Source organism: Pantherophis guttatus, chromosome 1, assembly GCF_059756535.1.
Source record: "Pantherophis guttatus breed Tessera chromosome 1, ASM5975653v1, whole genome shotgun sequence".
Lineage (NCBI taxonomy): Eukaryota > Metazoa > Chordata > Lepidosauria > Squamata > Colubridae > Pantherophis > Pantherophis guttatus.
Window position 1 is genome coordinate 60,235,885 of NC_142063.1, and position 12,411 is coordinate 60,248,295.

A 12,411-nucleotide genomic window follows, 5' to 3' on the forward strand; every position below is an offset into this window, starting at 1 on the left:
TTGCAGACTAGCAGGCGAGGGAGGGGGTGGGTTTGTGTGAGGGGGGGCAAGCTCTATTTGCACAAGCAGTGGGCACTTAAACCTGCCACCTGTGCAAGTCGAGCTCATGTGCATGCCCTTGCTTGCCACTTGCATGAGTGGGGATATGCACACACGCTCATCAGGGGTGGGTTCTAAAATTTTTTACTATTGGTTCTGTGGGCGTGGCTTATTTTGTGGGCGTGGCTTGATTGTTATGTGACAATTCTTTAGGATTTAGCAGAGGTACTGGTCTACCAGGCTTTTAACTGCTTGTGGAGCTGTACCGGTCTACTCATCTGTTTTTGGAGGCACCGGTCTACTCATTTGTATTTGGAGGCACCAGTCTACTCATTTGTTTTTGGAGGCACTGGTCTACCCATTTATTTTTGCAGGCACCGGTCTACTCATTTGTTTTTGGAAGCACTGATCTACCCATTTATTTTTGCAGGCGCTGGTCTACTCATTTGTTTTTGGAGGCACCGCTCTACCACCACACTGCCTTTAACACTGATCAGCTGTAGGGCAGCCCTTTGAAGCCCCGCGGCAGTTTAAACAGATTTTTTCCTTCTAGCCGATCAGCTGGGACTCAGGAGGCAGCAATAGATTGGGGATGGGGCCAAATAAAAGGTAAGAATAATGCGGGGGGGCAGGAGGGCCCAGCTCCTGAACAAAGAGAACCAGTTTGGTGACATATCGTCACCGCTACCGCCTAGCCGAACCGGGAGGAACCCACCACTGACGCTCATGTGCGCCACTTCCACTGCCTGGTTCCAAAAGACTCAAGACCCGGTAGTGGGCTGCAGTATGGGGATTAGGGAGTCCTGCACTAGTATATAAAATGAGAGCAAACCTCATTCCCTACTAACAATGATTATGTTACCTAGTTTGGTAATGAAATGTCCGGAAGAAAACAACCAAGTTCAGAGAGCACCATAGATGCCACAGTTCAACCCTGAGCTACAAATATTATTTTCTATCAAATACTTCTAAGCAAGCTCCTTTATTGCTCCTCACCTATAGACAGAAATTTTGCCAAACTAAAGCAAACTAATGCATCATTAAAAACATATTCTGAGAATTTCTAGAGGCGCTACCTCTTTCTTCCAACCAAACTATTGAAATTTTTCTATTTAAAGTAACATATAAGAACAAAGCGTCCAGATAGCAAAATAGTACAAAACAAAACAACATTTAATTTAAAATAAATTAAAAATAAGAAAGAAAAAAAGAGTGGAAAAATAACTCAAGTTAATAAATTACAAATTTTACAGTACACTATACAAATTTCAATTAAATGCATGAGTCCTGAAGATTAGAGATTGAGTTATGTAGACTCCTGCCTTTTCGAAATGTGACACTAAGGAAATTTTAATGCTTTTAAATTAAGCAACCTGAACTAAAAATGTTCTTTTGTTAACATTTTATTTTTGACCAGACACTTCATGAAGTATAAAGGACCGTTGCAAATGGTTTCTTTTAAACTGCTGCATAAGATATGTGGTTTTGTAAAATGCACAGGATTTCTGGCTCCAGAAAAAGAATAAGAAGTCTGTTCTGACTGAATACAGGAATGGCAGACTGGGGTGTAGAATTTCTGTTTGTACCACACAAACTATTTGGAATTTGATTTATGTTTTAGAACACATAGTGGCTTGCTTTAAATATTAATATGGGGGTTTGAAAAGAGTTTTAGTGTTTGCTCAGGCATATATTAAAGAGTCAAAATAACTGGCAATTGCAATTTTTCCTTAAACTGTTGAGAAACGTCAGGAAGAGTAGAGTATCTGTTTTTGTTTACTTAGGCATCTCTTCCTTTCCTGTTGTTGTTTATAGTGGCTAATAAAATGTTTCATTGCTAGCAAATCTGCTTCAGACAAATATCATTGGATTCTTGAAAGAACGTATTGAAAGGTATAGGGTAAATTCAGATGCTTTTTATGAGCATATTTACCAGTAACTAATATCAGATACTGGCATTTTTATTGTGATCTGAAACCAAAATCATAAATTCTTCTCTTTGTTACTTTTAAGTCATTATTCAAAATAATAAACAACTTATTTAGTTGTTTCCTTTTGGAAATTGGTAGACAATTGTGTTGTCATTAATGTTTGGCAGTGTGATTTCTGGAGACCATAAACATCTTGGAGATATTAAACACAATTTTGGAACTGATTCTGTTTTTTTTTTAAATATCCCTTTTAAAAAAATGTTAAAACTTGCTATTTTCTCTATAAAACAAAACGGTTTGCTGCACAGTTAGATTTTATCACTGGATACTGTCTCTTTTTATAGTTTCCCAAGAAAATATTACTACTCATGAAAATGTTAAGTCAGCATAAAAACAATGCAGCTGGTTTGACACACTGTTATAGCTCTAATACAATATTCCTTTCTTTTTAAATTAGAAAAAAATATCTTTCTTCAATGGATTTTCTCTTTCTCTCTCTCTCTCTCACCCACATACAGACATAGACACATACAAACAAATGTATTGATCAGGGGACCACGAGTGATCATTTCTGAAGTATTTTCAAAGCAAAGATAAACCTGTAGGCATGCCCTCTCCTTCTTCCAGGACCATTATTGAAATGGTGGTCTGGAATGAACAGAGAAAGTGAGACACTGCTGCATTTTTAAAGGAATGGCAGTAGAACAACACATTGCTGTCTTCTTATTTTGACCATGCAACCATATTGTCACTGTAGTTTCAGGTTTTCAGTACATATGAGACATGTTTTCTAAACAGAGCAGCATACATTCTTGATATGAATTGCATTGGCAGATACTGAAGTCAGCCACTAAATGTGTTAAATCATTCTAGTCTGTGTCTTCCAGTTGTGCAACATCACAAAGCATCACTGTTGTTCTTTTGCAGTATGGGGTCCAGTAAACTATTACTTTTTCAGGTAAACTTTATTGAAAGAATTTTTACACTTGCCTATTTCTTTATTGAACATCTAAGTAGTGAACAATGATTTGTTTTTTTTTTTAAAGTAAATCATTCAGAATAATTTCAAAGAAATTAAAACAGCTGTCAATATACCATGTTCTGAGGGTTCAAATAAATAGATAGCAAATAGATAAAACCCAGAAAAATAACCAGCAGGGCTCACAATGGACAGGACAGAAATCAATTAATTTGTCTCTAGTCTATAACAGGCTTTGTTGAGATAAATGCTGGAAATGTGTTCTTTAAATGTAACTACACATATTTGTTTAGATTGGATTCACACATTTTTGCTTGACTGTTGGGCATATTTGAAAGTATGAGGACATGCTTATGTATGTATTAGTTTTTTAAAAAATCCCATTGCAATGCTTTAGAAATAACTCAAGGCAGCAATATATCTAATACTTCTTCCTTATCCTAATTTTCTCCACAATAACAATCCTGTGAAGTGGGTTTTGCTGAGAGAGAGCGACTGACCCAAAGTCAAAGTCAGCTGGCCTGTATGTGTGGTCACAAAAATCACTAATATGAAGACTTGTCTGTTTGCCAAAAGGCTGCCAAATTGGACAGAGCCAATGATAAAACAGCAGTTTTTCAAAAGGGAGATGCATGTAGGTACATACCAGTGGTGGGTTGCCCCCGGTTTGGATCGGTTCTATAGAACCGGTAGTAAAACTGGCGGGAGGCTCCGCCCACTGACCTGGACGTCATCAGGAAGCTTCTGCACATGCACAGAAGAGCATGCGTGTACGCTAGCGAAGTGAGTGCGCATGCGCAGCCCTGTTGCGAACCGGTAATAAAGGTAAGTAGAACCCACCCCTGGTACATACTCATTGAAAACTCAAACACATTCAACCGGACCATAATTTTCCAAAAATCGGAACAGTATTCCAATTATTTTTGCTTTTGTAAAGATATTATTAATCTCTGTATGCTCTGTATTTGTTTTGGAAATCATTATACAACATTGTAATATACTGTATAACATTATAATTTCTTGGCTAAGTTAGGAAATAATAAGAAATATAAGCTGGATGTGACACTTTATGATGCTTGGTGGACATGTAAAAGAGCTAAAAAATGGATTCAAATATATACATTGATAAAGAGAATTTTAAATATTAATATTCAATTGAAGCCAGAACTTTTCTTTTGGGGATTGATAGATAAACAGAAAAAAGCCATGCAAGACTATTTCAATATAAGATTACTGCTATAGTATTATATGTACAAAAAGGGAAAGATTTGGCATCACCCACCCTGGTGGAATGGTTGATGAAATTGACAAGACTTGCTGAGATAGACAAACTTAACTTCTTTGATTTAGAGAAAGGAAAATATCTACATTTATGGGTGTTTGGAAACCCCTTACAGACTTTTTGAATATATATTTTTTTAAAAATGGTTTTTTTGAAGATTAAAGGAAAAGGTAAAGGTTTCCCTTGCACATATGTGCTAGTCGTTCCCAACTCTAGGGGGCGGTGCTCATCTCCAAGCCGAAGAGCCAGCACTGTCCGAAGACGTCTCTGTGGTCATGTGGCCGGCATGACTAAACACCAAAGGTGCACGGAACGTTGTTATCTTCCCACCAAAAGTGGTCCCTATTTTTCTACTTGCATTTTTTGCATACTTTTGAACTGCTAGGTAGGCAGAAGCTGGGACAAGTAACGGGAGCTCACCCCATTACGCGGCACTAGGGATTCGAACTGCTGAACTGCCAACCTTTCGATTGACAAGCTCAGCATCTTAGCCACTGAGCTACCGCGTCCCACTTTTTGATGATTAGACAGGATAAATTATAGAAAGAAGAGAAGCATAATGTAACTTTAGAGAGATAAAAATATTGAAAGCTACTTCTTCATATTGTTATATCTTTTTTTCTATTCTCTTCTATTTTCTTTTTTTGAATTGCACTTTTAGCTTTTTTGTTATTTCTCTGTTTTCCTACTGTTCTATTGTAATTTATATTGGTTCTTGTTATTGTTGTTAAAAGACTTTCAAGCCATGGGTGTCAACAAATACCTTTAGATTGCTAAGGGCATGTGTGTTTCTGTGTTCAGCATACAAATATAGTGATTTTTTAAAACCTTTATCTCTTTATCTCTTTGGAGGAATGCAAGTAGAGTTATAGCTAGAGCTGGCCACAAAGAAGAAATTATAGATTAGAACAAAATTTTATTTGCTTTTACTGGCTTTTTAGTTTGGGACTGGTTCTTTAGCTTGCTGCTATATAGTTAAATTTTCTAAGATGGTCTCCTGGTATACATTAGGTCATTTTAAATGACAAAACTGTGCTATTGTTTCAGTGTTGGCATTATTCAATTGATCTCAGAATGCTGGAGGTCAGAGATAGTTCAGAGCATCCTAAGTGCTGAGTGCCAGGTCTATGGGAAGTCCATTCAGGCATCTGATCATTACAAAAACATTTCTGGAAATCAAAGAGATCTATTCTGTGTCTTGTTGTTTTGGAGTTCAAAAGAATTAGATCAGATCTCAAAGCTGCAAAGCTGGAAGTGTATAAGACATAATATAAAGTGTTTTTGTTTTGTTTTGTATGAAGGATATTTTCCTTCATTAAAAACTGAATATTTGAAATGCATAAATTAAGTATTCCGTATTTTTCAGATTTTAAGATGTACCGGAGTATAAGACGCACCTTAGTTTTTGGGGAGGAAAACAAGGAAAAAGCTGATTGGGTGTGAATCGGCCTCCTGGAATACCCCCAATCAGCTGTTCCCAGAGGTGAACTTTAGCAACAGGTTTGTTGGTTGTGAGCTCTGTGCCTTGCTTTTTTTTCATCCTCTCAAACAGAGGTTTCAGAGGCTTTTTTCATCCTCTCAAACGGAGATTTCAGAGGCTTTTTTCATCCTCTCAAACGGAGGTTTCAGAGGCTTTTTTCAGCCTCTCAAATGGAGGTTTCAGATGCTTTTTTCAGGCTGGGCAGAGCTACATTCAGACCATAAGGCGCACCCAGATTTTCACCCTCTTTTTGGGGGTAAAAAGGTGCGTCTTATACTCCGAAAAATACAGTATATAGGAGGGGGGGTTTGCATGTTTATGCCTCTTTTAAACTACGTCCAGGCAGTCCTCAACCATAATTTATGACCACAATGGAGCCCAAAATTTATGTTGCTAAGTGAAACATTTGTTAAGTGAGTTTGCCCCATTTTATGACTTTTCTTGCCATAGTTGTTAAGTGAATCATTACATTTATTAAATTAGTAACATAGTTGTTAAGTGGATCTGAATTCCCCATTGACTTTGCTTGTCCGAAAGTCACAAAAGGTGATCACATGACCGCGGGGCACTGCAACCATCATGAATATAAACCACTTGCCAAGCATCTGAATTTTGATCATGTGACCATAGGGATGCTGCAATGGTCATGTGAAATACTGTCATAAATCACTTTTTCAGTGCCGTTGTAACTTTGAACGGTCACTAAATGAATCATTGTAAGTCGAGGACTATCTGTATTCAACATCAAAAGCTGAAATGGCTCTTAGCAGGACTTAGAAATATGGAACCCATTGCTGTTCAGTAGCTCAGTCACCTCAAAGCATCTGGTAAAAATAAAACTGTAATGTTTATTTTATTCTTGGATTCTTCTTCTTAAATAGCTTATTATTTCATTACTGATCAATAGGTCTCTTCTTGCTGTTCTCTCCAGCTGCTCCCTCTTTCATTTTCCAAAAATGATATTTTTATTTAGAGCTAAATTATGCAATATTCACTGTGCAGTTCAACTTCTAGGTTTTTATCTGAATCCAATATAAATAGTCTGATTGAGTGGGACTACATCACGAGGGGGAGGGGAAAAAATCGTTTAAACACTTGGTGATAATGTATTTTTCTTAAAAAGAAAAAGCCTTTCCACTGCATGCAAGTATGCAATTTTCTAAACCGAGAGAGGGCAGGAAAACTGGGCTACTCTCTTGATCCTCTACATGCTGCTGTCTTGATGCACTGTGCACTTATTCCAAAGTAAACAAAGATGGAGGTGGAATGATACAAAATCCATATGATGTATCAAGTATCTGATTTAGATGAAGAATATCTTGCACTTAGAGGGAAGATATCTGAATTAATGAGATTCACCCATTTGTTATTAGTGACAAATATTACATTGAAAAATTAACATGAATTTAATATTCAATATGAAAAAAGCCGCCTCCCCACCCTTAGAGATGCAACTTCCATCAATTCTTTGGAGAGTAGAGATAGGTTTAAGATTCAAGTTAGAATTATAACATAAACAGGGATCTGTGTATCTGCTTATCTGCTATTATTGAGAAACTTATTTGTTTTCTATTGAGATTTAATTGAATAAAAAGTATTTCTATCTTTTCCTCTAGTTAATCAGACTGTCACACTTTGGAACTGTCCTAACAATCAAAGGAATAAGTTTATTAGAAACAGAAGAACAGAATGTAGTTCTTGCTGCAGCTAAACCATAGTCTCTGGTTACTAGAATAATTTTGACATCTGGCGTTTCTCAGAAACCTAGGACACTGAATATTTTTGTCACTGGCTGCTGACTTACTTGTTTTGTGTAGCACCAGTGTTGTTGGTATTTGTATGGATGAATCCTTGCTCGTTTTGCTACAAGGACAAAATGTATAATATTGTAATGGGATTTAAAACTCCTGCCAGTATGGATGAGTGGATTATAAAATTTGATAATTTGGTGAAAAGAATGATATTTTGGAGACTGCAGCACCTAAAATGTAAATGATCAACACAGAAATATGGCCATATGCTAAGGGAAAGACAGAACAACGTATAATTACTTGGAGGAACAGAAAATAATTTGATAACATCAAATCTGTAAATAATATCCTTCATTTAAAATAATGCGGCAGTTATAGTATTAACACAACTTTTAGAAGAAAATTTTAGTTTCATAATTATGGAAATGTTTTCTTTTTAGAAAGCTGGTTTTCTAAAGTCTGTATGCATTAATTATCAAATGAAAGGCAGATTTGTACTCCCTTTCTCAGTTTAGCAATGTTACGCAAAGCACTTTTTCTTGGTTCATTTATACACCCTACTGATTGTAACCTAACAATGCCAAGGATCCATGATGTGTATCTTGTTTTTCTCTTCATAGAAAAAGCTTTCCCATTTGTTGTATATTTCAGCCAAATATAGATTATTAGACCTTTTTTCAATGTTTCTATTCTATCATAGACTTTAGAATGGCATGTCTAAGGATTATTAGGAAGAATCCCATCCAGATGTTAGCCAGACCTGTCAAATTTAATGTCATAAATAGAAGCAGTTCAAGAATTCTCATCTGTTCAGGACTCTGATGGGGAGAAACTTTGCAGCAGCATTCTGTAGTTGTTTCCTGTTTGCATCTTTCAAAGTGATTTTTGGAAATAGAACTTTTTATAACTATTAAATTCCCTAAATTTCAAATACACGGCACATTGTTCCATCAAAATGTTTGCTAAGATACAATACTTTTTCCGAGTTCCAAAGAATTACATGTAACCAAAGCGGTTTTATCGACTCTCCCATCTTCCTTCTCTTGCCCTCTTAGTCTGGAAACAAAGTTGGTTAAAATGATCATGTAGTAAAGAATTTCTTTTCCCATACAGCATAAATTTGCCATATTCCTATTTTACATACTAGAAAAAGGCAACCTAATTCTGATATATGGACAGCACAATCCTAATCATCATCTTGTAATTCAAGGAGAATCAATCAAGTCTATGACTAGATGAGAGAAATGGCTGTAAAGACTGGTAGATGGGAACTAACCGCTTAGGCATGAATTCATCACTTCAAGATTAAAATAATTCAATCAACAAAGCATTGAAATATTATGTTACTATGGAAAATTTCTACTTGGAGACAGTTTTTGAACCATAAAACACACCACAATTAGTTATGTTGCTAATCATCAGGCATACAATTTATGCCTTGTAAAATCAGAAAAACAGGTAACATAAATCTGAACTACATAATAGCGGTAGCTAGTCAGATCAGTCACAATCTCATTCAGTTATGAAATCTATTTGCCTTTTCTACAACAGTGAAATAAAATGACCTGCTAATGTCAAAAGCTTGGGAGAATGTGAGTAGAATCTGAACCAAAAAGCACTTTGAATATAATATGTAAAAAGTAAATAAAGTTGGATGGGCTCTAAATTGCATAAACAAATCTTTGCCCAAGTTACTGAATACCTTTAGCTATTAGAGATCTGGCTAAAGTAAAATAATTTTAGGCGTATGTGCTTTCTATTAATGTAAATAAGCTAAATTAAAAATATACTTGAAATATATTTAGTGCATTTATGCCCAAGTCTAAAGTCGGGAAAGATCCTATTAATAGTTCAGGAAAAAAAATTCCCCAAAAGAGTTACATTCCAAATGTAACTGCCTGCAAATGAACAGAAGAAACAGACATAAACAGATAAGCATAATTCAAATTTGGTAATTTATTTGAAGTATATGTTTTGCGTGTGGAATGCATTATATATAAGTACAGAGTATTATTTCATAAAAATTACAAATAAATGAGTTGAAATTTAATATATGCACAGGTAAAGATGTTATCAGCTACCATGATCTCTTTTTCAAACATCGTCAAAATGTTCCTTTTCTGTCCTATTTCTGTCCAAGTTGGGAAAGCTAAATATAAAAAAAAGAATAAAATTAGTTTGCGGATTACTTTCTAACACAAAAAGGACATTTGACTAAACCCCAATGCTTGATTATTACTAAAAAAGGAACAAACAGAAATGATTAAAATTCAAGACAACTGATTTTTCTCATGGGTAAAGGTCCTTCCCCATGGGAGGCAAAAGCATGAGAGAAGTACTTACACAAAACGTAACAGTTTCCTTTTTCATTCATTTACTCAATGGTGCATCCAGGCAGCAAAATCTGTTCTACATTTTCCTGCTCTAGTCCTTTATCCCAATCTTACACCGTCTATTTTTTCCATCAGGTCAAACTACCTGGGAAAAACCCTTATTTCCAGGACTTATCAGATATATACTGCATGCCATTCTGTGATATATAGGATTCTTTCAAATCCTATGAGATGCCTCTTGAATATAGGTAAAACCCACAGAAGAAAGGGCTGCTCCACCGAACAATTAAATAGTATATGGAAAAATTAAACCACATTTTATGTGTTTGCAAATGAATTTTGAATCTACATATACATGAATCACTGCATCATGATACTACTCTATGCAGATTTAATATACATAAAAAATAACAGGTTCAGCAATATTAAGCAAATTGACCAGTTAAACATTTTGGGCACCAGGAGAAAAAAATATTGTACTCCTGTTACTGATTTATATGTACTATATGTAATAGTAAGGTCACTTTGACAAATTCATCAGAATTAAGATTTAGATATACTAAGGTGCTTCACTTTGTCAAGGACATTCCCTATTGCAATGAATGCACAGACTGCTGTACTAAAAGCAAATAGGAGCAGTATGAGACTTTTGTGCTGAATGTCTGGTTATCTGAATAGGTGGTGGTGGTATTATTATTATTATCATCTCTTTTATTCATTAAACATGAAACTCAGTCAACTGAACATTTAAAAATGTATCACAAATATCATTGACTGGCGCTGATGATTGATATGGGTTGCTGACAGCATTCTAGGTATCAACCAAGTATCTTATGACCAAGTATGAGACTTTTGTGTTGAACGACAGGTTTCCTGAATAGATGGTGGTGGTATTATTATTATTATTTAGCATTATCACATTAACTAGGAGACCACAATACTATTGCAGAGTAGTAGTTTGGCTGACAAGGCACCAGCTCTGCTGTAGATAATGCTCATGCACTTCCCATGACGCACCACAAAAGGACAAGCTGGCTTCGTACCAGATAGAAAGACAAGCAGCTCTTCCTGCAGCAGCATCAAAGGCTCCCTCCCACCTCGGACCTGCCTCGCCAACAAGTGCCACAACCAGGAAGGTTGAGAAGACAGGTGTCTGACTGCCTGCATGGAGCACCAGCTCAGTCCCCCCCACCCTCCCCGAAGTTGTACCTATTTTATCTACTCACAACGGAACATGCTTTTGAACTGTTAGGTGGAGAGAAGCTGAGGCGAGTGACAGGAGCTCACCCTGACACACAATGCTAAGACTTGAACCACTGGAGCAGAGACCATCTCTAGCGTCATTAAGTCACTGAGCCATTGCACCTCTTCCTGAAAAGATTCTCACAAGAGACTAATTACTGATTTCAACACAACAACACATGGGCCTATAATAAAATAGGAATATGCCTCTTGCTTCTTGTATATCAGTGCTCAGCACCTTGTTAAGTCAATCTTGAATCTTCTAGGAATGAGTCTAAGATAAAACATATTAACTGCTTGAATACATTCACTAACATATTTTATATGTCTGCATATTAATCTATTTTAAAATTATGTTTTAATTTAAATCTTACCTGTTTTAAAAACTCTGCAGCATTAAAGAGTTCACTGCAGCCATATAAGACATGTTTACCTTGTTTGCCCTATGAAAAAGATAATTTCAATAAGACATTGTTAATTATTTTAAACTAAAAGGGAATAAGATATAACATCAATTCAGCAACTTCAGCAAACAGGTTACTGAAGAACCACAGCACAGATACAATCTGTAATTTCATTTGTTTTAGTGACAACAAGCAATAAGGCATTGTTTATGGGGGGAAGGGATTAAGAATGTATCTAAGTAAAAGAAATATGTCTACTTGTTATATAGCATATAGCTCATCACATCATTCACAGTAATATCAGATGACACATAGATAACATAAAATTATATTTTATGGTTTATATTATCAACATAATAACTTATATTGCATCAATACAATAGAATTATTACATATATTATGAAATTATCATGATGGTTATTATCAAAGGTACAATCATAAAAATTATCATGAACATTGCATTATCTTTATAAAAAATAATGATGAAATCAAACTTGGGACATTAATGAAATACAGAAATTGGAAAGAAAAACTGAAGGTAATTACAAAAGGCAGAGGTATCATAAATGTTATAAATGTATAGAAAAAATAATTGTTATGCATAGTATGAAAATATTAAGGAGGCTTGTAGGAGAAAAAACTTGTTATATAAAAGCTATTTTATAGTAGCATTTATTTTAATTTGCTTAATATTTTATCCTTGATAAACAATAAGGGTGGATAAAGCAAGCAATGATAATTCTACAGACGGTTTTATTTGCCTATTTGCAGATTACTACTTAATAATAGGAGCATATATTACTTACATTCCAGATTACAGTAAAACCATAATGGAATGTTTTGCTGGAAAAGGATATTAGAAGTCTGTAACTCAAAGGTGCTTTTTCAAGGGGCAACTGGACTTTCTGGTTTTTCTTTGAAGACATTTTGCTTCTCATCTAAGAAGCTTCTTCTTGGAGAGCTGAAGAAG

The 12,411-nt window shown here is 35.5% G+C and overlaps 1 protein-coding gene across 1 annotated transcript in view; it reads right to left on the minus strand.

Annotated features, from left to right (window-relative positions):
• Positions 1–9,398: 9,398 nt before the first annotated feature.
• SCFD1 (sec1 family domain containing 1) overlaps positions 9,399–12,411 on the minus strand; it is a 45,595-nt gene continuing 42,582 nt past the window's right edge. The window contains exons 24-25 of the mRNA XM_034417960.2: positions 11,412–11,480; positions 9,399–9,611 (exon numbers count right to left, since the gene is read on the minus strand). Coding sequence (XP_034273851.2) covers positions 9,588–9,611; positions 11,412–11,480 — 93 coding nt within the window. The 3' untranslated portion in view covers positions 9,399–9,587. The remainder of the gene's footprint in view (positions 9,612–11,411; positions 11,481–12,411) is intronic.